Source organism: Cupressus sempervirens, chromosome 11 (genome assembly GCF_028749045.1).
Source record: "Cupressus sempervirens isolate cs-2001-9-10 chromosome 11, ASM2874904v1, whole genome shotgun sequence".
Classification (NCBI taxonomy): domain Eukaryota; kingdom Viridiplantae; phylum Streptophyta; class Pinopsida; order Cupressales; family Cupressaceae; genus Cupressus; species Cupressus sempervirens.
The window spans coordinates 766,303,286-766,329,133 of NC_143128.1; the positions used below are offsets into that span (position 1 = coordinate 766,303,286).

A 25,848-nucleotide genomic window follows, 5' to 3' on the forward strand; every position below is an offset into this window, starting at 1 on the left:
AAAATAAACCAAAGTTAGCACACACTAAATCTAAGAAAAATGATCGAACATGTGAATATGCTCTAGAGAAACTAACATAGGATAGATTTGAAAATATGGAAAGATACTAAGGAGAGAACAAAGGGAGTGAAAACAACAAAGAAGGAAACAATCTGAAATGTTCATACAAAAATAACCACACAGGTTGAATGCACCTTTCAAAATACCCTAGTTTCATCTACATATATATATTAAAATCATAATATTATAATTAATTAATATAAAATGATTTAAAAAATAGACAAAAGATTTATTATTAAAGATATGAAATACATTGTTTATTATAATCAATTATAGGATATGTATGCATTAGTTATATTCTATTTTTTTAAAGTTTTATAACGAATCAATACAAAGAATTAAAATCTTTTGACAAATAAATGGAACACATAGCACTCATTGGATCTAGGTGATGCTCACACAGGTGAAGCATCGAGACTTCTCGGAGGTCATTCATCCCAGTACTTGTCTAGCTTGAGCACGCTTAACTATGAAGTTTCCTCCATGGTTAAACCCACTCTGCTTGCAACTCCATTTGCAAAACCTCCACCAATTGTTGTGCCTTATGAACCATTCATTAGAAAGCCCCTTAAGCTCACCAATTGATAAATAGGAGATAAAATATATAAACTGAATTTTAGAAGTGTACAAGTTATCTACAAGTTATTAAGCCAAGAGCGGGTTTCCTACACTCATTTACACGAAGTTGAGCCATCTATGTCAACAAAATATCTCCTTAAATTTAGGATATCTTTTAAAATCCTGAAATCAAACTTAATTTAAAATCTACACAAGAAACAAGTAAAATTTTGAGATTAAAAGTGAACAAAGACAAGCATTACAGAACTATTTTTTTATATAAAATATCACAAAAGGAAAATTCAATTCATGGACATTGCAAGGTGAATCTACACTATATCACTTTCTCTATTTATTAACATGTTATAATCCTCTTTAAATTGTTATAAATAAAATTTAGTTTTATGAAATTTTAATCATAATTCATAAGCTTGATGTTTAGACTCTATAACTTCCTACTTCTAAAGAGAGCCCATGGGTCATACAAAAAGAGGGACAAGTACTCACTCAAATGGAAAAACAGTAAACACAATAACATAATTTTAAATATGCCTCTTTGATAATTTTAAATATGCCTTTTTATATATATATATATATATATATATACAATTATCTGGATGCATATATGTAGATGAAAGTAGTGTATTTTGAAAGGTGCATTCAGCCTGTGTGGTTATTTTTGTATGAACATTTCAAATTGTGATCTATTATAACAAGTAATGATAATAATATATATTATTTTTAAATTAAATCTTAGTATAATTTTTTTCTAACCTTGTTTAAGATAATGATTTATTATTCAAAATAATGGTTTGTTACAATTATCAAACATATATTTAGTATGCTTGTCTAAAATAAGTTTATGTATAATAAGTGTTATAATGTAGAGTCATATAAACCTTATTTTTATATTCCCATCAAAAGCTTACTAATATATACATATTTTATATATTTTTCAAAATAATTTAAAGAATAGACATTTAATTAATTATAAATAGGTTTTTATAAAAAGTTAAAATATTTAACAAAATGAATATTAAAGAAATTACAAATGTCAAATCTAATTTTAAAATGATGTCAAAATTAAACTTACATAATATATAATTCAAACTTTACTTATTTTTAAAAATTTAAATCTTAATATTTTTTTTTAAAATTAAATATAAACTTAAAAAAGTAAAAAAGATAAATTTGTAATTTGTAATGTTCACATAAGAAATTTTTTTATAAGAAATGTATTTAGTTTTTAAATTTCAAAAGTCGACAAAATTGTAAGGTAGGCACATTAAATAGATGAACTGATTATGAAAATTAAGAAAACTACAGTTGATTGTACAAAAGAAAAAAAACGCCCGTGGCTGTATAGACGTTGCCGACAGCCAACCCAGTATGTGGGTTGACTTTCAACCAAGGATTCATCACCAAAAGAGAGGGTCGGCCCAGCGAGGAGGTCGCTGGCTGCATTAGACTTTAGCTTTTGAACACCTGCCTCATTAATGCCAATGGTAGGCAAGCGCGTTGACAATATTACACCCATACGAACGAGTTTATTGTGAGCAACCTCCATTGACCCAATGCGTCCCTGAACGAGTCTATAAAAGTGTCTGTAGCCTTCACTATAATCACCACAAAACACTTCCAACGCCACGATACCCATCTCTTTACTCTCCGCTCTCTCTGTTATCTGGTGCGTGGAAGCGTATGGATTCTGCAGAGTTAGAAATCCCTTCGTATTTCTTGTGCCCGATATCTATGCAGCTCATGAAAGACCCCGTCACGCTCTGCACCGGTGCCACCTACGACAGGCAGAGCATTGAGAAGTGGATTTACACAATGGAAAATAACACCTGCCCTCTCACAAAACAACCCATTCAAAACTGTGAGCTCACACCCAACCACACACTGCGCCGCCTCATCCAGCACTGGTGCGTTCTCAACCCCTCCACAGGAATCCAGCGGATCGCCACGCCTCGGCCTCCCCTCGATGCAGATCGGCTCAACAAAATACTCGAAGACATGGACTCATTCCAACTGAAAACATTGAAGAAGCTCGGATCAGTGGCCAGTGAGTGCGAGAGTAACAAGCGGTTGATCGCTTCATCGGCCGCACCAGGTGCCCTAATCTCTATCATTGAAAGCTACAAAGGACGTTGCTGCTACGAAGCGTGCGAGGAAGCTCTGGGAATTCTGTATTCTCTTCCGCTGTTGGACGACACGCTTGACTCGGTTGCCACAAGCAAGTGCGTCGCCTCTCTCACCTCCATTCTTAAGAGAGGTGCCTCCAACGCCCGGTTTCACGCCGCCATCATCTTACAAAAGCTTTCAAAGAAAGGCCTGGGGAGGGTTGTTATGAACGCCAACGGTGACTTGATCGATGGGTTGCTGAAGCTGTTGACAGAACAAATATCGCACCAGGCCACCGTGGCTGCCCTTGAAATGCTCACTGCAGTCGCCTCCGACAACCAGCGCAGTAAAATAGAAGCCATTCAAGCAGAGGCAGTCTCCGTGTTGATCGAATTGCTTCCCGATCAGACTCGCGAGAAAAAGGGCACGTGCGAGAGGATGTTACGTCTTCTCGAAGTGCTGTGCGGATGTGCAGAAGGAAGGGCTGCCTTGGCCAAGCACGCAATGGGTATGGCTGCGCTCTCTAAGAAAATAATGAGAGTCTCCCACGTGGCAACGGAAAAGGCCGTTCGCATCCTCTGGTTGCTCTGTAAATTCTCTCCTTCAAAGCGAGTAATTGATGAGATGTTGCAGATCGGTGCGGTCACCAAACTGTGCTTGCTACTGCACGGTGATTGCTCGGCCAAGACCAAGAGAAAGGTAAAAGATATGCTCAGAGAACATGGAAATGGCTGGAAAAATAGATCTTGCATTTCCTCCGTGAATTTTCCACATTTGTAATATTCATCTTGGACGAAGCGGAGAAATTAAATCCAGTGCTTGAAATCCTAAATATTCGTGCAAGGCAACAACTTCCATTAGATTTTCACCCCTCATATGGACAAGTCCGATGTAAACAATCGTGAAAAGCAATTTCTTGAAGTTTCCTTGCCCACTGGAAACCGGAAACTAGCTATGGCTGCCGTCTCGTTTCTCCTCACAATATTTATAGCCAATGAACCAATGTCGAAAACATTTTAGGTGTCACACGACTTCATCCTTTTGATCGTCATATTAAAGAAGATATTATACGATGGACTTCTAATTACTAAATTGTTGATGTAAATCTATGAATGAAAACATAAATGTGTCTCGTAGAATAAAAGGTGTACAATTTACTAACTGTAATGTGTTGTTTTGAATTTGTGTTTTGAAATTAAGATCATAAAAAATAATTTTTATTAAAAATATATAAATGTTTTACTTTAAAAAAATGTATTGTGAGACATATATGTGTTTTCAAAATAAAAATTAAAAATTGGTTTTTAGTTTAGTTTATATTTTAGTATCAATTTCTTATTTTATAGAAGAGCATAATATTATTTCTTGAGGTCATGATTCAAAAGGTGTGTACACAATTATTCTTCGATTTCAAGCTCTCGGCGTGCAAAAATAGGAGATAGTTGCTACCTTTAAAAGATATGAAATTGATTTGGTTGACATTAGTGTAGCATTTTTTTGTCTCACCTAAGATAATATAACAAAAAGAGGTTTATAAGTAGGAGCTATTTTTCCACCACAAGTAAAATTGTGATATTGTTACCACGATTTAACTGTATATTTTTTGAGTCAAAATAAAAGAGGTTTTCAAAGATCACATGTGTTAAAAGTATGATTAAGGAGAATTTTTAGGCCAAATTTAACTTGGACGAACCCCTCAATTTGTTGAATTGGAAATTTTTTAATAGCCTAGAGATAGACTTTTGGTCTCTTTATGTTAAACCAATTATAAATACTAAGTTAACAAGTATCGAAAATAAGGTCTTCCTCCTTCTAGAGTTCTCAAAAAGTGATAGTGATGTTTTTATAAGAGGAAATGTAGGCAATACACAATTAAGGGAATTGGCCATAATTGTGATGGTTCATCATTTAATTTTTTTGTTTTTATGGTATGTCGGTCTAATAAATAAATAGAAGCTTGAGAAATTCTCTAAGCATCAGGAAAAAATTATACTATAGGATGGGGAAGATTTTTATCTAAAATGGATTCTACGAATTTGGTGTCCCTTTTAAATAAATAAAAAAATTCGAGAGGTGTTTAGGTAATTTTATATACCTGCTAACCAATTTTTTTACACTTTCTCATAAACTTTGAGAAACATTCTTTTGTATATATTGCAAAGAATTGAATAGGGTGGTTGGCTAACCAAGTTAATTAAGCTTTTCACATTATTTCCAACGAGAAGGTTGACTATTGGAGAGAAATTCTCAACTAGAAGGTTGACTATTGAAGTGATTTATATCATGAGAAATTGCAGTTATGTGTAAGCTTATTCATGAGGACTGTGAAAGATGGTTTCAATTTCATAGGCCTCACTTACATGTGAAATTTTTATCTTTTCATAAAAAATTCTTAGGGATTTTTATCCAATTCCTTTGGTAGATTTCTTGTATTTTCAATGCTATTTTAGTGATTAACATTTGGTATGTCTAAATAATTTGAGATAATTAGAAATTAGCGAAAATATTATTTTTTAAACTGAATAAAGTTAGTCATAAATATTTTCAATTTTTATTTTTCAAAATATAGCTCATAAATCAAACAATTATTTTATAGATATTTAAATCTGCTCTAATTTACCTCTATCTTTATCTCTTTACATCAAACTATCTTTTTAATCTCTCTCCATCTCTCCTCCCCAGCTCTCATTTTCTATATATTGAAGAATCTCACCCTCTTCTCCCTTCTTCTCCCTTTATCTATCCTCCTTGTTCTTTCTCCATCTCTTTCATATATTTATTCTCTCTCTTCCTCTCTCTCTCTCTACATTTTCCCCTTGCTCAATCTATATCACATATTGATCTCTATATTTTCATCTCTCCCTCTCTCCTCAAATTTGTATCATGCATTGATCTTATATTGCTACAAAGTAGCTCTAAAGTAAAGTTCAATAGCTATTATTTAGCTATGAGATCAATATTGGGATTACCTCTTGGGAAGTCCTTGTGTTTCACCTCTTTGAACATCAGCTAGATGTAATAAGTGCCAAATGTTACATTCATTCTCGTAAAAAGTAAGGGCCCATTTGGTGCGGGCATAGGAATGGAGAATAGGCATGTAATATTTGGGAATAGGAATGGCTATTCCAGTAACAGCTATTTTTTGGAATGGGTATAAGCTCATTTTAGAGGCAAAATGGGAATACGTATTCCTATTCCCTATTCCAAGTGATGAACGAAACAGAAAATGGAAAACATATTCCAACTTTTCTATTCCTATTCCAGCAACCAAACGGGCCCTAAGATCTTATAAATGACTACACACGAAATATAGATCGATAAATTTGACTCAAAACTAGATGAATCGATTGAACTTGCTATAAGAAATATATCATACTTATCTAACTACTAATTATTAATTTAAAATCATAAATCTATCATTCATTCAATAAATATATCATTCATAAATAATTGTCATTTTACTTTCAGAGTCATAAGTTTGACAATTTTTGGTTCGTTGCAATTTGCAGCATTCAAATGTTGAAGAATAACAGTTTGTATCCTTCACATGTTTAAATTAATTTTTATAAGATTTACGAAACTTTCAGAGCTTACCGGGCAACAAAGAATCCACCCCCAGTAAAAAAAAAATAGTCAGCGCCTCGTGAAGGTCGGCTGTTGCAACGGACTGTGTCGTCCGACTAGCGAACGACTAGGCCTCATTTCATGTTGACACTACACCCGGTCGCAACCTCCGTTGACATGGCTCCTCTCTCCTAGCTGGAAACGAGTCTATATAAGCATCCGTGGCCTCTTCTTTCACCACACCACATTTCAACTCCACAATTGCTTCGCCTTGTAGGGAAAACCCAACACTCGGCTCTCCCCATTAATTTGGTGCGTGGAAGCATATATGGATTCTGCAGATATAGAAATCCCTCCGTATTTCTTGTGCCCGATATCTATGCAACTGATGAATGACCCCGTGACGATCTGCACTGGTGCGACCTACGACAGGCAGAGCATTGAGAAGTGGGTGTTCGCAATGGGGAACAACACCTGCCCTCTCACAAAGCAACCCCTTCAAAACACCGACCTCACACCCAACCACACACTGCGCCGTCTCATCCAACACTGGTGCGTTCTCAACTCCTCTGCAGGAGTCCAGCGGATTTCTACGCCCCGGCCGCCGCTCGATGCAGATCGCCTCGATAAATTGCTGGAAGACATGAAATCATTTCAATTGAAAGCGCTGAAGAAGATCAGATCTGTGGCCGATGAGAGCGAGAGCAACAGGCGGTTCATCGCATCGTCCATTGCGCCGGTTGCCCTAATCTCCATCATTGAAAGCTATTTCGCAGAGAGTGATGAAGAAGAGGGTTGCTGCTACGATTCTGCAGTCGCCTGCGAGGAAGCCTTGGGGATTCTTCACTCTCTTCCTTTGTTAGACCAAACGCTCGATTCCATCGCCACACGGAATTGCCTGGCCTCCCTCGCGGCCATTCTCAAGAGAGGCACCTCCAACGCACGCTTTTATTCCACCGTGCTCTTACAGACGGTGTCAAGGAAAGGCCTTGAGCGACTTGTCATGAACGCCAACGGTGAGTTCATTGAAGGACTTTTACAAGTGCTGACAGATGAGGTGTGCCACGAGGCCACCGTGGCTGCCCTCCAAATGCTCACTGAAATGGCCTCCAACAGCCGACGCCACACAATGAAAGCCATCGAGGCAGGGGCAGTCTCTGCCTTGATCGAATTGCTTCCTGATCAGGAAAAAAGCAACTGCGAGAGGATGTTATGCCTTCTCGACGTGTTGTGTGGATGCGCAGAAGGGAGGGCTGCCATGGCGGACCACGCAATGGGCATCCCTGCGGTGTCTATGAAGATATTGAGAGTTTCCCACGTGGCAACGGAAAAAGCCGTCAGGATTCTCTGGTCTCTCTGTAAATTCTCTCCTTCAAAGCGAGTGATTGATGAAATGTTGCAGATTGGTGCGGTCACTAAACTGTGCTTGCTCCTGGACTGCGAATGCACGGTCAAAACAAAGATTAAGGTAAACGAGGTGCTAAGAATGCATGGTAAGTGCTGGAAAAGCGGACCTTGCATTTCTTATGTAAATTTCCCAGAATAAATAATAAATAATATACACAGAAATTCAGTACCGTCGGAATTGTTTGTAGTATACATCTTCGAAAAATGCATTTAGCATAATCTCCTTTCGTCATATAGACAATATTGCATGAATACGTTTGCAATGCAAGGAGTTCCATCCAATTTTTCGCCTCTCATATCTACAAACGGTAAACCCAACGGACCAAAGGCCACGATTAAACAGTACGGTGAGCTTTGATTTAGGTTATGGTGAATGATAGATCTCGCTTTTATTTTCTCCAACTCATTAAAATGTTCTAATTCTGTTTAGTGTTACAATTCTTTTAGGCTGGGAAAGTCCAAACAAGACACACAAACCGCTCCGAGTTCTTAGCATTTTTACTTTGGAGGTAAGTATAGTCAAGATAGCGGGAATAAGAAGAGACTGAAAAATAATTTTAATTTTTTTTCAGTAGAATTCTTTTGAAATTAATGTTAGTCACTTTTGTTATCAAATGATTATATGAAAGTACTTGTAATTAGATGTTATTTAATCAAGTTACGAGAGATTAGTGCAAAGAAGACAATTTTTAAACTTTAACATTTGATTTTAATACAAAGGGAAGCATGACATACAAATTCTTAAAGAAAATTGAGTACTTTTTCATCATTATTATTGGTAGGTAAGAGGTCATGAGGCCCAAGATTGTGTAAATTAAACACACATATCAATTGGGCACCCAAGATCAGAAATGGATAGCTATCCTTGATATAGCCCTTACAGATTTTCCTCATAATATTTTAACCAATTTTAGCGCCTGCTCCTGATTTTCGAATTATAGCTTTATTCTTGTGAAGTCCCTGTATATAGTACCTAAAACTGAGCTTGATGATCAAGTTGTTAAAAAGGAGAGAAGTATGCTCCATATTCAGAAATGAAATTTAACTCATACTAACTAATGTTTTAAAGTTTAGTAGTACACATGAAAATGTTTTTAGTTGCTCTTTATATGACACTTATTAATATTAAAACACCCATTGTTATATATAATAACATAATTATTGATCAACCTTTTCATCCTACACATAAACATGAAGGAAATAATTTATTAATGAACCTTCCTTTCTTTAGAAATAGAAGTAAAGGCTTGAAGCCAAATTAATGAGAAGTGATTTCTGAATTAGATATTTCGTCAGAGAGATTATTTGGCTTAATGAATTTGAGATTGATATTTTCGATTTCCTCTCATAAACCAAATTGATCTTTCTTCATAAACTGATCAATCTAGTCATACTTAGAGGGTATCTGACATGAAGAAAGTACATCAAGAATTTCACATTTTTCCTGTGATAGATTTCCATTTATTAAATCTTTTACAATCTTTTTTGAATACAATAGGAAAAAGAGGGACATTATTCCTCCACATCATATTTATGTCATAGTTGCATGGCCTTGGTGTTATTCAATTTTCATTTATATTTTAGTACCTGTTCATGTGCTGAGCATAACTTGCATCAAAATAATAAAAAATAAATTTATTTATTTTTAAAAGTGTATAGAATCAATTGTAGAACAATAATATATAATTTATTTTGAATTTGGTTAAGTATATAAAAATTTATTAAAAGAATGGTAGACATATGTTTGTGAAGAATGTCAAGGCATTGGTAAAAGTAATTAAAGTTTACAATGTTAATGTTGTCCAAAAAAATAAAAATTTATATGGTTAGAAAGCTAAGAAGATGTGTAAGGTTATGGTGGTGATTTTAGATATACCCACTTCACCATTAGAAAACCAAATGAAGCCAAAGATGAGAATTCATCTTAGAAGATGAAAAAACATCTAAAGGTTTCTAATATACACCAACGTAATGGAGAGGTTTCTAATATAGGATGCAACAGTCTGCAAATATTACCCAACCTAGTCTATTAGCATCAAAGAACTTTTTTAACACTTGGTCAATATGGTCCAAGATGAAGAAAGGCCCAAACCTAAATAATAGATTTTAGTTAATCACAAAATAAATGTTCTATATCTCTAAAATTAATCAACCTTATAGAGGAGACTAAACTGCCTCATATCTCTGAAAATAAATACCCTATGTCTAATATAAAACCTAAAAGGCAATACCAAACACTAATTTTTTCACCTAGATACTTAGAAGGTTTAAGAGTTGTGCTCAAATTTACTTTTAGGATGACCTAATTACTTCTAGATTTGCCTACTAGGTCAATAAGGGATAATTGGAATGTTGATGTCTTGAAACCCAATGAATGGTTGAATCCTCATAGAGATAGCCTATGGAATGAGTTATGATAATTCAAAAGAGTTTGAAGAAAATTCCCATACTTTGGCCTTGTTTTGGGAGCTTGTTCCTAAAGCACAAATTGACATCAACATTGATTTAAATCCTACGAATTTGTATGGTTTTTTGGGGAATTCAAAACACTTGGAAGGATACAGTAACCTTTGAAGAAGGTGTTTGTGAAATTATGAGTGAAGAATTCAAGTTTGAAGGCTCGTGAGAAAAGAGATCCATAAAGCACTCTTTTGGTTGTGCTTGGGGGAAAGGTGGAAGAACAAGACTTGGTGAAATACCTACCATAGAGGAAAGGCCTTCTATGAAACCCCATTCCAATAATGTTACACAAATTGTTCATAATAGCTAAAATAGAGGTATATGATAGTACCATTTACTTATCACTTATAATACATTGGATTAGGAATACAGTTATTACTATGCCAAAATTATTATTTTTAAATCATATATAGGATAAATACATTTCATATAAATTCTAAGGCTTCAAGTGTACATGAATAAGGGTAGTAATGTTGAATGAATTTGTGTTACATTTCAACTAGACATCTTACAATAAATATAATAGGAATGTTGAATACTAAGGTACAAGTGTCTATCATGATAATGATACTGTTAGGATAAACCACGGACAGAAATAAAAACTACATGCAAATATAACCAATAACAGAAAATAATAGAACACACAGAAATGAACACAAGGCAGCAAGATTTAACGTGGTTCACCCAATCCCTGGGCTACGTCCACGAAACAGCAAGTTCGATCTTATTACAATCCAATGATTACAACCTGATTACAATCCGTAATCCCTTACAGCTCAATACCGCCGCAAGAACCGATTTCGTATCACCACACATGAAAAATACCCAACCCTAAGCCCTTTTTATACAAGTATTAAACCGCTTTAGGGTTATAACATGTCGGCCATATGTCGGCCATAATATGTCAGCTACTTCCAAAAAAATTTCGGGGCGATGCCCCGAACCCCACTATTTATGAAGTATGTATAGTACTTTCCTGATCAGTCACCACAATCTAACAATCTCCCACTTGGGGACTGATCAGGCTCCACACTAAACAACAATCTCCCACTTGGAGACTGATCTTGTAGCAATACAACTACCGCATGGGGCTCCCACTGGATCAAACCACAGTGGACTCTGATGTTCTTTTATTCACATTTAGTCTAAAAGACCAACTGAAGCTGAAGAGGAGTTCAGCTTCTCCCTTGTTACAACCTTTGTCAACATATCTGCTGGATTTTCATTGGTATGTATCTTCTCCAGCTTTAACTGTCCATCTTCCAAAACTGACCGAATGAAATGGTACCGCAACTGTATGTGTTTGGTCTTAGAATGCAGAGCTGAATTCTTAGCAAGATGAATGACACTCTGACTATCTGTGAACAAATAATTATCCTTCTGAGGATGTCCCAATTCTTCCAAGAAGAAATGAAGCCATATCATCTCTTTGGCTGCCTCTGTAGCAGCAACATACTCTGCCTCTGTAGTGGAGAGAGCATTAATCTTCTGTAGTCTAGAAACCCAGCTCACGGCTGCCCCACCAACAGTAAAGACATAACCTGTAGTACTCCGCCTGGTATCAATATCCCCAGCCAAATCTGAGTCAACATAGCCCTGTAAATCAGTAGTAGAGCCCCCAAAGTGTAAACACTTATTGGATGTTCCTCTCAAATATCTGAGAATCCACTTGACAGCATTCCAATGCTCAAAACCTGGATGACTCATATACCTGCTAAGGACTCCCACTGCATGTGCAATATCTGGTCTAGTGCATACCATAGCATACATCAAACTTCCTACAGCTGAAGCATAGGGTACCTTGGACATCTTATCCTCCTCTTCCTGTGTCTTGGGACACATCTCCTTAGTCAATTTCAAATGACCAGGTAAAGGTGTGCTGACAGCTTTAGCATTCTCCATAGAGAAACGTTGCAGCACCTTCTCAACATAATCAGCTTGAGATTGCGTCAATGTTCTGTTCTTCCTATCTCTGCAAATCTTCATACCAAGGATTTGTTTTGCTGCCCCCAAATCCTTCATAGAAAATGCATGTGCTAATTGGCATTTTAGCCCCTTAATATGATCCATGTTAGACCCAGCTACAAGCATATCATCAACATATAAACATAAAATAATGTAGCTATCATCATCCAACCTCTTAAAATAAACACAGTAATCTGAATGACACCTATTATATCCATGCTCATGCATAAAACTGTCAAATTTCAGATACCATTGCCGAGGGGCTTGCTTCAAGCCATATAAACTTTTCTTCAATTTGCACACTACTTTCTCCTTACCTTTGACCTCAAAACCCTGTGGTTGAGCCATATATATTTCTTCATCCAAATCACCATGAAGAAAGGCTATTCTAACATCCATCTACTCTAAATGCAAATCTTCAATAGCCACAAGACTTAAAACAGTACGAATAGAAGTCATTTTAACAACAGGAGAAAATATCTCATCAAAATCAATTCCCTTTTTCTGTGCAAATCCTTTTACAACTAACCTGGCCTTAAATCTTTTCTTACCTCCTTCCTCTTCTTTCAACCTGTAAACCCATTTATTCTGTAAAGCCTTTTTACCTGCAGGCAACTTGCATAAATCCCATGTCTTATTTTTCAGCAAAGAGTCCATTTCATCTTTCATGGCAGACTCCCACTGAATCTTAGTATCCACCTGCGCAGCTTCATCATAACTTTCAGGTTCACCAGCATCAGTAAGTAAAATAGAATACAAAGAGGGAGAAAACCTTTGTGGAGGTCTAATTGGCCTTGTTGACTGTCTAACATTCACTGGTGTGTGTGGTATTTGTTGTTGCAGTTGTTGCACATCATGAGGAATGGCTGGAACATCAGCTTTTGGAGTATCATCCAGCACTACATAATCATCTTCTTTCTTCTCATGTTGCTACAACAAATCTTTGTACAACACTTTTTCATTGAATATGACATCCCGGCTTCTTATAATTTTATGATTTTCAAAATCCCAAAGCCTATAGCCAAATTCATTAATGCCATATCCAACAAAGACACATTTCTTTGATTTAGCTTCTAGCTTGGTTCTATTTTCAGAGTCTATATGAGCAAAAGCTTCGCAACCGAAGGTTTTGAGAAAAGAATAACTCACCGTCTTACCAGTCCATGCTTCCTCTGGAATACCACAGCCCAAAGGAGTAGAGGGACCTCTATTAATCAAATATACTGCAGTATTAACAGCCTCCACCCACATGTGTAAGGGCAACCCAGCATGCAACCTCATGCTCCTTGCACGCTCCATTATAGTCCTGTTCATGCGTTCAGCCACTCCATTTTCCTGTGGAGTCCTTGGAACAATTTTTTGTCTACGAATACCATTAGTGGAGCAATAATCTTCAAATTCATGACTGCAATACTCACCACCATTATCAGATCTGAGACATTTTAATTTCTTACCAGTCTCATTTTCAACCAAGCATTTCCATTTCTTAAAAGTTTGAAATACATCAGATTTCTGTCTAAGGAAATAAACCCATACTTTTCTAGTTGCGTCATCAATAAATGTAACATAATAATGAGAGCCACCAAGGGAAGATACCTGAGCCAGTCCCCATACATCTGTATACACAAGCTCTAATTTCTCCTTTTTGTTTTCCTTCCCTGTCTTTACAAAACTCACTCTCTTTTGTTTTCCATACACACAACTTTCACAGAAATCCATATTCACACATTTTAGACCTGGTAAAGCTTTCCTTGAATGAAGTACTTTCATACCTTTCTCACTCATGTGCCCAAGTCTATTGTGCCACAGCGTTGTATCAGAATCTACAGCAGCTATTTGTTCTCCCTGCTCAACTGCAGTAATTATTCCTGAATATTCATTTTTCTCTGAAACAATCAAAGTAGAAGGAACAATATGACCTGTACAAAGATATAAGGTGCCTACTTTCACACCTCTTGCTACTACAAGGGAACCTTTTGAAACCTTCCAATTTTTATCATTAAAAGTAACTACACAACCCTCATCATCGAGTTGCCCTGCTGAAATTAAATTTCTACTTAGTTTTGGAACATGTCTTACCTCATGTAGTAGCCAATGATTTCCATTTTGCAACTTAATCTTAATTTTTCCCTTTCCAACAATCTGATAGGGTTCATTATCCCCCAAATAAACAAGCCCAAAATCCCCTTGGACATAATCAATGAAATAACCTCTATGAGGTGTAGCATGAAAAGAAGCACCAGAATCTAAAACCCATGAATCATCAACATTCTCTAAAGACAGAAGCAAAGCATCCTCTTCGGATTTGTTACTTACCACATTTGCCTCTTTGTCTCCATCTGATTTATCTCCTTCATTTTTCTTTCGAGTCCAGCAATCTTTCTTTTTGTGCCCTAGTTTCCCACAGTACCAGCAATCATTTGGTCCTCTCGATTGAGACCTCCTCCCCTTTGACTTTCCTCTTGATTTCCCACGATTTCCAGAGTTACTTCCTCTTTCAGTCGTTCTGCCCCTGCTTTGTGCATTTAAAGCACTTCTTGATGTAGATCCACCTGAGGATTTTTTACGAGTTTCCTCACTTAAAATAACACCGATCACATCATCATATTTTAGGGTACTAGATCCAGGAACAGAATTACTCACCGCCATTACCAAGCCATTCCAGCTTTCAGGCAAAGAACACAAAATCAAGAGAGCCCTAATTTCTTCATCAAAATTGATACCCACAGAAGATAATTGACTAGTAATAGTATTAAACTCATTTAAATGATCTGCAACAGATCCACCTTCTGCCATTTTCATATTAAATAAACGCTTCATGAGAAATACCTTATTTGAAGCGGAGGGCTTTTCATACAGTGTCGCTAGGGTTTTCATCAAATCTTCTGTCGTCTTTGCTTTTGTAATATTAAATGCCACCGATGGTGCCAAGCATAACCGAATGCTTCCGAGTGCCTTTCTGTCCAAAAGATCCCATTCAGCCTCTGACATAGTTCCCTGATTCTTGGCTTTTCCTTCCAACAGCTTCCATAAATCCTTCTGATATAAATAGTCTTCCATTTGCATCTTCCATAACTGAAAGTTCTGCCCATTAAACCTGTCAACCCTCAACTTACCCTCATCTGCCATCGCTCCCACTCAATTGTGAGACTCCCACTTAACCGTGAGACTTTCCTGCAGAGGATAACTGAAAGACAACCTTGCTCTGATACCACTTGTTAGGATAAACCACGGACAGAAATAAAAATTACATGCAAATATAACCAATAACAGAAAATAATAAAACACACAGAAATGAACACAAGGCACCAAGATTTAACGTGGTTCACCCAATCCCTGGGCTACGTCCACCAAACAGCAAGTCCGATCTTATTACAATCCAGTGATTACAACCTAATTACAATCTGTAATCCCTTACAGCTCAATACTGCCGCAAGAATCGATTTCGTATCACCACACATGAAAAATACCCAACCCTAAGCCCTTTTTATACAAGTATTAAACTGCTTTAGGTTTATAACATGTCGGCCACATGTCGGCCATAATATGTCGGCTACTTCCAAAAAAATTTTGGGGCGATGCCCCAAACCCCACTATTTATGAAGTATGTATAGTACTTTCCTGATCAGTCACCACAATCTAACAGATACAATACTAAATAGAGCTTTCACATGCAACAAGAGCATTTCCTACTTTAATCTATAAATGTTATAAATAATGTAAGGCAAGATAATATTGACATTATGTTTTCAAAGGGTGGGCACAATGTAAAGGTGGACTAAGGTGGATCGTAAGGTGTGTTATGTCATGCATACCTATCCCTACTTTTTGTGAGAAAAAAGTTGGGTTCCCTCCTTTCATTTTTTCCTTGTCTCATTTGAGACAAACCTTTTGTGTTTGTTTCAATCTTCGGTGTTCCGTTTTGTACATCTCTGTCTAGGTTGTCAGTCCCTTATGTGTGCAAGAAAAAGGTAAAGATCCTTGGCATCATGCCAAGGGTGTACAGTTGATAAGAAAAGTAATTTTTGGACATGTCAGGTTTTGGAAATCTTATGAGAAAGTAAGATACTAAGAGAGGAAGTGAATCATAATCTATTTAAACTTTAACACTTCAAACATTCAACTAAAACTAGTAACTTCACCGTTAACCCTTATCTCAATATCACCATATACTAAACACATAAATAATGTAATGTAATTGTTAGAAATGTAATATAGACTAGGTTACTGAGAGGGGAGGGGAGAATCAAAAACCAATAAAACTTTAAACTTAATACACCAATTAAACCATCACCACATACTTTGATCTAGTTGCATGTATGAAAGACTGAGAGCAATCAAGCATTCATAACACTTTGACACAAGATATGGTAACCTAGAAACCTTCCAAAATAGAAAGTAAAATTGGGGTGGGGATGATACCAACAAACTTTATGACTGTAGTATAAAGTTGGCCCATTAAGGCTTACAATTGACCACTTTAGTGATCTACCCTGTTAGGAGCAATAAGGAATGTTAGGTCCACCTTGTTAAAGGATTTACAAACATACAACGAAGTATGCACTCTATTAGGAGATTTGCAATGAGACTCTTAAGTCCACCTTGCGAAAGGATTTTATTGATGCACCTAATAGGATGAACCAGTGATTGATCTCTGATTTACAACTTTGATTATCTAAATGAGATTCCTTGAATTGCAATGATCACTTAACTGTGATAGACTTTTCTTTATACTACTTATAGCCTTCTTCAATTCACACTTATCTACTTCTTAATTGTTCACATACTTGTTACATTCCATTTGGGTATGATACAATGTATTACATATATATCAATCTATTTAATTACCTTCTAGAGTTGACTACAATACCAAATTCATCATAATTTAGAAAGTTGGCCAGTTACTATAACTCAGGTTCTAAACACAACTCGGTGCTATTCTAACACTTGGAAAACACTGTGAACACTCAGCACACTCTGGCACTTGGTTCACATTGAAGCTTAGTCCATATTGATCACTTTGAGTAGTAGGAACTTGATTAGCATTGTATGACTCAATGAACACTAAGAAACTCAATAGATACTAAATCACTCACTAATACATTTGGCATCGATTTGCGACGGCTAAGTGTCACAATTACGACCGTAATGTGTCGCCACTACGACAATAATAGACGTCATTTTTTTTAGTCACAAATTATGACGTCTATCCTCCATCGTCACAATTATGACACCTCTTTGTCTCTATAAAACCACTTTATTATGACACGAACCCTATCGCAATGCTTTCGATATATGTCACAATTGCGACGTCTGCCACTAGCATTGCGATGGGGTAGCAGCGGCATCTGGCGACGGGGTCGCTGTGGTGACAACCCCGATGTCCATCATAATTCTTGCCTTGGACGTCACATTTGCTATGTCAACGAAAAATTTTGGCAGGGGTGGCGACGGCATCTGGCAACAACGTCACTATGGCAGCGACGTTGATGTCCATCACAACTACGACGACCTGCTACAAGTGCGACAGCACCACTGTGGTAGCAACACCAAGTCCGTCACAATGGTTGGGGAGAACATCGCAATTGCGACGTTAATGGCAGGAATTGCAATGGGGCCGATGTGGCGGCGATGCCAATTGTCGTCGCTGCCACAGCGACCCCATCACAAGCATATTCAGCCTGTTGTTTCTACTTAAGAAAAATGTCAGCCTTCTTAAGCTGTAACTTTGTGCATTTCTTCCTTTCATTAGATCGTTTCTTCCTCAAAATATGCATTGCTCTTAGAAGAAAATGCCCCCTGAAAGACGATGCTTGTAAAAATCGAGGACATGGAAGATGCTTCATAAGCTTTAATCTATTCCTACTAACGAGGTAGTGGTTGTCCTCATGGTGTTTTTGGTACTTTTGGCTAGAAATACATTTAGTTTCTTGACTATATTTCTACAACCTATGTGGATGCATAGCTTTTACACATGACCCATTCATTTCCCTTCCCTTACAAAGCAAAGTACCATTTTTGCCTCCCTGCCAAAAGGAACATATAAAGATTCATTAGGACTAAAAGCAATTTTCTCAAAAACAAACATATACACTTCAACATTAATACAAAAAATAAGCACCTGAAATAAGGAACCATCTTCCAGGGATAGGAGCTTAGCAACCTCACTCTCATTATCTATAGAATTGTTGACCACACTACCATTCTCTAGATGCTCATCAGCTACAAGTTTACCATTTGAATCATTTTTTGGAAGTTTAGTAGCATGATGTCGAGTAATAATACCTGTCAAACCATTTGTAGAATGTTTGACATTCTCATGATCTATTACCATTAATTTTTGAATAAGCTTCAGAATTTCTACCAATATAGTTCTCATTATCATTGCTCACATCACAGTTTCGAGAATGTCTAACAACCATATCATTAAAATTACCCACAAAATCAATTCCCTTTATTTTAGATTCTTGCTTCTTAACATTATTACTAGACCCATTCGATGTGCATCAATTACTTATGGTATGACTTGACTAGAAGACATTATTTGTTTGAATACCATTGGTTCTTGGAGACACCATCTGTAATGTAGCATCATGATCTGCTGATGATTTGGATTTATTGCATGACTCGCCAGAACTTGTGTTCTTTTCTAGACTTTCTAAGATGAAATTGACATTTGACAAATTTTCTACCTATTGGGGTATCCTGTTTACACCTGCAACACTAAAAGAGATTGTTGTCGTTTGGAAAGAATGCATGTTTTCTGTCACCTCGAGGGCATATGAATCTTGTAAGTGGTTTTTCTTTGGATGTCCAATGTTCAATGACACCCTCTTCTTTAGTTTAGAGCCATTATACTAAGATTCAAACCAACCTGCTGTTTGAATACTAGTTTTTTATCTTGTATATGTAATGCCCCACCAAGGGATCTAAAGAATTTTACTAATTTTTCCAAACAATATTTTTTTTTAACATGAAAGATTAAACAATTCATAACATTTGCGGAAGCAATAGCAACAATTCAAATGAAAATAAACATAACATATATACATAACAGGCTACATTCTTTAAAGATCCCTTAACGTTGTATCACATCTAAGTTAACTATTCATCTAACATCCCATCCTTATGAAATAACAATGATACATCTAATGTACTTAAACAATATAAAAGTGTCCTTTTGTAATTATATTTTAGTTTAGCTCAATCATCCACTGTACATATCACAGGGTATGAAAAGCTTAAAAGAATAAACATCCAAGTAAATAAAGTACATCATCATCATCTAATATTAATCCATGATGCAATAACATAAATGAAACCACATAGCATGCATGATACATCATCACAAAAGATATAAACATCCATCACAAAAGATAACCATATATCAAAAACATAAATAACTAAGTGCATGGTTCCTCCCAACCGTATATAGCATCATTAGACCATCGTAGATCCTAGCCATCCCTCCATGCGTAACATTCCAAAGCACTGAAAAGATCATCGATATTAACATAGTAGGAATGTCACTCCTAAAACATCCTACTAACATGCAAAGTAAAGCATAATAAATCATCAACATATGCAAAGTAAAGCAAATCATCAATATAAGAAACATACCAGTAAATACATCCATCATAAGGTATATTATCTATCATAATTCTCCAAGAACATAATGAAGAATAAATACCAACCAAGGATACTCCAGCCACGGTGTCTTGGACAGATCTCAAATGATAAGAGTGAAAATACACTACCACTGGACCGCGTGGAACCTAAGTGGTCCACTCCCACCGTGTTGAGGAGATAATCTCAAGTCTTAAATAGGATATCAATTCACGAAGCACAAATCTCTATAAGTCCAAGAATCCTAAAAGTATACTAACTCAAAGGTTCCATCACACAAAATCGACATCTAATTCCTAGAGGCACACAATGACATGTAGGAAACCTACTATGCAAGCGAAAAAGTGTCATCGCAACTATCACGTACAAGCTACCCTGGTAGTTAGCTAAACTCCACGGGTCCATACTAATCTCATGCGGCCACTAGTATCCTCTCATACTGATGAGGCATACTACGGAATGCACGGTCGCAACCATGTGTTCTCACTACTCCCATCCTAGCCTGTACAAGCACTCAAGGCATGGGCGAGAACATCAAAACAATTATCATTTTAGGTTCATTTAATCCCCATTTAGTGTGTAAATGTTATCACTTATTAACCAAACTTACAATGAGTTACCCTGGCAGCCACTTAGGGCCCTAGCCCCCATTGCAAGCCACTTCCCGACACTACAAGTAGATTACCTACCCTAAGCTCATGGAATCACAAATCTCAAAATCATAAAAGATAATCCATAATAAATTCATCAAATATGCATAAAAGCATCAAATATCCATAATAAGAATCATCAAATCTCCAAGATAAGAATCATCAAATCTCCATGAGCATCTGAAAAAGTATCTATAGAAAATCATGACCACAACAATTCTCTATTGGCAACTTAAGGCATCACTGATAATCATAAGTATCCATTGGTTCTCAATAACCAAAATATATCTCAAGATAAATCATCATATCCATTGGTTCTCAACAACCAACCAAGAATATCTCAAAATCATATTGATCAAAGACTCCAAAATGTGTCTCTTACAATAAAAGGTGTACAATTTACTAACTGTAATGTGTTGTTTTGAATTTGTGTTTTGAAATTAAGATCATAAATAATTTTTATTAAAAATATATAAATGTTTTATTTTTTAAAATGTATTGTGAGATATATATGTATTTTAAAAATTAAAATTAAAAAGTGGTTTTTAGTTTAGTTTATATTTTAGTATCAAGTTCTTATTTTATAGAGGAGCGTGATATTATGTCTTGAGGTCATGATTCAAAAGGTGTGTATACAATTATTCTTCGATTTCAAGCTCTTGGCGTGCAAAGATAGGGTGTAGTTGCCACCTTTAAAGGATATGAAATTGATTTGGTTGACATTAGTATAAAGTTTTTAAATGTTTCACCTAAGATAATATAACAAAAGGAGGTTGATAAGTAGGAGATATTTTTCCACCACAAGTCAAATTGTGATATTGTTACCACCATTTAACTGTATAGTTTTTGAGTCAAACGAAAAGAGGTTTTCAAAGATCACATATGTGCTTTTTCTATGGTAGCATTGAAAAATACAATACTCATATTTTTTCCATCAATGGACATTATCTAAACGATCATGGTGTCTTTGGAGGAAGCTATGCAAAATGTGTACTATGGCTTGCCCTACCACTTTTGCCTATTGTATTTTCATTAGTTGGGAGTTTTGGTCCCTTTTTAATGATTTAGTAAATTAGGTTGGACTGTATCCAAAATAAAATTCAAGGGTTTTAGTATACATTTTCACAAGTGTGACTTACATTTGAAAGTATGATTAAGGAAATTTTTTAGGCCAAATTTAACTTGGAGGAACCCCTCAATTTCTTGAATTGGAAAATTGTTAATAGCCTAGAGATAGACTTTTGGTCTCTTTATATTAAAACCAATTATAAATACTAAGTTAACAAGTATGGAAAATAAGGTCTTCATCCTTCTAGAGTTCTCAAAAAGTGATAGTGATGTTTATATAAGAGAAAATGTAGGCGATACACAAATAAGGGAATTGGCCATAATTGTGATGGTTCCCCATTTAATTTTTTTGTCTTTATGGGATGTTGGTCTAATAAATAAATAGAAGCTTAAGAAATTCTCAAAGCATTGGGAAAAAATTATACTATAGGATGGGGAAGATTTTTATCTTAAATGGATTCTACGAATTTGGTGTCCCTTTTAAATAAAAGAAATGTTCAAGAGGTATTTTGGTAATTTTCTATACTTGCTAACCAATTTTTTTACACTTTCTCATAAACTTTGAGAAATATTCTTTTGTATATATTGTAGAAGAATTGAATAGGGTGGTTGGCTAACCAAGTTAATTAAGTTTTTGACATAACTTCCAACTAGAAGGTTGACTATTGGAGTGAAATTCCAAACTAGAAGGTTGACTATTGAAGGTTGACTATTAAAGTGACTAATATCATGAGAAATTGCAGTTATGTGTAAGCTTATTCATGAGGACCATGAAAGATGGTTTCAATTTCATAGGCCTCACTTACATGTGGAATTTTTATCTTTTCATAAATTTTTCGTAGGGATATTTTTCCAATTCCTTGATAGATTTCTTGTATTTTGAATGCTATTGTAGTGATTAACATTTGGTATGTCTAAACAATTTGAGATAAATAGAAATTAGAGAAAAAAAAAAATTTTAATTGAATAAAGTTAGTCATAAATTTTATTTTATTTTTTTATTTTTCAAAATATAGTTAATAAATCAAACAATTGTTTTATAGATATTTAAATTTTCTCTAATTTACCTCTATTTTTATCTCTTTACATCGAGCTATCTTTTTTAATCTCTCTCCATCTCTCCTCCCCAACTCTCATTTTCTATATATTGAAGTATCTCACCCTCTTCTCCTTTCTTCTTCTCCCTTTACCTATCCTTCTTGTTCCTTCTCCCTCTCTTTCATATATTTGTTCTTTCTTCCTCTCTCTCTCTCTCTCGACACTTTCCCCATCCTTGCTCAATCCATACCACATATTGATCTCTATATTTTCATCTCTCCCTTTCTCCTCGAATTGTATCACACATCGATCTTATATTGCTACAAAGTAACTCTAAAATAAAGTTCAATAGATATTATTTAGCTATGAGATCAATATTGGGATGACATCTTGGAAAGTCATGGTGTTTCACCTCTTTGAGCATCACCTAGATGTACTTAGTGCCAAATGTTATATTTATTCTTCGTAAGAAGTGAGTTCTTATAAATGACTACTCATGAAATATGGATTAATAAATTTGACTCAAAACTAAATGAATCGTGATAGCAATATCAGAGTTGAACTTGCTTTAAAAATATATCGTACTCATCAAACTATTAATTATTAATTTAAAATCATAAATCTGTCACTCATTCAACAGTTATATCATTCATGAATAATTATCATTTTACTTTCATAGTCATAAGTTTGACAATTTTTGGTTCGTTGCATTCGCAGCTTTCAAATGTTGAAGAGTGACAGTTTGTATCCTTCACATGTTTAAATTAATTTTTATAAGGTTTACGAAACTTTCAAGGCTTACCGGGCAACAAAGAATCCACCCCCAATACCAAAAAAAAAAAAAAAGTCAGCGCCTCGAGAAGGTCGGCGGTTGCAACAGACTGTGTCATCCGACTAGCGAACGACTAGGCCTCATTTCGTGTTGACACTACACCCTGTTGCAACCTCCGTTGACATGGCTCCTCTCTCCTAGCTGGAAACGAGTCTATATAAAGCATCCGTGGCCTCTTCTTTCACCACACCACATTTCCACATTTCAAATCCACAATTGCTTCGCCTTGTAGAGAAAACCCAACACTCGGCTCTCCCCATTAGTTTGGTGCGTGGAAGCATATATGGATTCCACAGAGTTAGAAATCCCTCCGTATTTCCTGTGCCCGATATCTATGCAACTGATAAATGACCCCATCACGCTCTGCACTGGTGCGACCTACGACAGGCAGAGCATTGAGAAGTGGATGTTCGCAATGGGGAACAACACCTGCCCTCTCACAAAGCAACCCCTTCAAAACACCGACCTCACACCCAACCACACACTGCGCCGTCTCATCCAACACTGGTGCGTTCTCAACTCCTCGGCAGGAGTCCAGCGGATTTCTACGCCCCGGCCGCCGCTCGATACAGATCGCCTCAATAAATTGCTGGAAGACATGAAATCAAATCAATTGAAAGCGTTGAAGAAGCTCAGATCTGTGGCCGATGAGAGCGAGAGCAGCAGGCGGTTCATCGCATTGTCCGTTCCGCCGGTTGCCCTAATCTCCATCATTGAAAGCTATTTCGCAGAGAGTGATGAAGAAGAGGGTTGCTGCTACGATTCTGCAGTCGCTTGCGAGGAAGCCTTGGGGATTCTTCACTCTCTTCCCTTGTTAGACCAGACGCTCGATTCCATCGCCACACGGAAGTGCCTGGCCTCCCTCGCGGCCATTCTCAAGAGAGGCACCTCCAACGCACGCTTTTATTCCACCGTGCTCTTACAGACGGTGTCAAGGAAAGGCCTTGAGCGACTTGTCATGAACGCCAACGATGAGTTCATTGAAGGACTTTTACAAGTGCTGACAGATGAGGTATGCCACGAGGCCACCGTGGCTGCCCTCCAAATGCTCACTGAAATGGCCTCCAACAGCCGACGCCACACAATGAAAGCCATCGAGGCAGGGGCAGTCTCTGCCTTGATCGAATTGCTTCCTGATCAGAAAAAAGGCAACTGCGAGAGGATGTTACGTCTTCTCGACGTGTTGTGTGGATGCGCAGAAGGGAGGGCTGCCATGGCGGACCACGCAATGGGCATCCCTGCGGTGTCTAAGAAGATATTGATAGTTTCCCACGTGGCAACGGAAAAAGCCGTCAGGATTCTCTGGTCTCTCTGTAAATTCTCTCCTTCAAAGCGAGTGATTGATGAAATGTTGCAGATTGGTGCGGTCACTAAACTGTGCTTGCTCCTGGACTGCGAATGCACGGTCAAAACAAAGATTAAGGTAAACGAGGTGCTAAGAATGCATGGTAAGTGCTGGAAAAGCGGACCTTGCATTTCTTCTGTAAATTTCCCAGAATAAATAATAAATAATACACAGAAATTCAGTACATCTCCTTCCGTCATATAGACAATATACTCGTTGCTTTCGCCGCGTAATGATTGTTCTTCAAATTACATGAATACGTGTGCAATGCAACGGACCAAAGGCCAGGGGTAAACGGTTCCGTGAGTTTTGGTTTAGGGTATTGTGAATGGTAGATCCCGCTTTTATTTTCTCTCATCTATTAAAATTTTCTAATTATGTTTAGTGTTTTAATTCTTTTAGGCTGAGAAAGTCCAAACAAGACACACAAACCGCCCCGAGTTCTTAGCATTTCTACTTTGGAGGGGAAAAAAAGCATAGTCAAGATAGTGGTAATGAGAAGAGGGTGAAAAATTAAAATTAAAAATTAAAAATTAAAATGAGAGGGTGAAAAATAAGTAGAATTCTTTTGAAATTAATGTTAGTCATTTTGATTATATAAAAGTACTTGTAATTAGATGTTATTTAATCAAGTCCGAGAAGATTAGTGTAAAAAAGACAATTTTTAAACTGTAACATTTGAATTTAATACAAAGGAAAGCATGACATACAAATTCTTTTAAAAAATTGAGTACTTTTTCTTAAACATCATCATCATTATTATTGGTGGGTAAGAGGTCATGAGGCCCAAGATTATGTAAATTAAAGACACATATCAATTGGGCACCAAAGATCAAAGATGGATAGCTATCCTTGATATAGCCCTTACAGATTTTCCTAAAAATATTTTAACCAATTTTAGTGCCTGCTCTTGATTTCCTAATTAAAGCTTTATTCTTGTGAAGTCCTTGTATATAGTACTTGAAATTGAGCTTGACGATCAAGTTGTTAAAAAGGAGAGAAATATGCTCCATATTCAAAAATGAAATTTAACTCATACTAACTAATGTTTTAAAGTTTAGTAGTACACATGAAAATGTTTTCAGTTGCTCTTTATATGACACTTATTAATATTAAAACACCCATTGTTATATAAAATAACATAATTATTG

General features: G+C 36.3%; 1 protein-coding gene and 2 pseudogenes across 1 annotated transcript; all 3 read left to right on the forward strand.

Annotated features, from left to right (window-relative positions):
- The first annotated feature begins 2,260 nt into the window (after positions 1-2,260).
- Positions 2,261-3,903, forward strand: LOC149531863 (E3 ubiquitin-protein ligase PUB23 pseudogene; annotated as a pseudogene).
- Positions 3,904-6,634: 2,731 nt separating this feature from the next.
- On the forward strand, positions 6,635-7,884 carry LOC149531864 (E3 ubiquitin-protein ligase PUB23-like). The gene has a single exon (XM_089810369.1). The coding sequence runs from the start codon at positions 6,635-6,637 to the stop codon at positions 7,850-7,852; it is 1,218 nt and encodes a 405-aa protein (XP_089666495.1). The 3' UTR covers positions 7,853-7,884.
- A 15,676-nt stretch (positions 7,885-23,560) lies between these two features.
- On the forward strand, positions 23,561-24,873 carry LOC149531865 (E3 ubiquitin-protein ligase PUB23 pseudogene; annotated as a pseudogene).
- Positions 24,874-25,848: the final 975 nt, after the last annotated feature.

Coding starts and splice junctions, on each gene's coding strand:
- LOC149531864 (XM_089810369.1), top strand. CDS start 6,635: ATGGATTCTGCAGATATAGAAATCCCTCCGTATTTCTTGTGCCCGATA.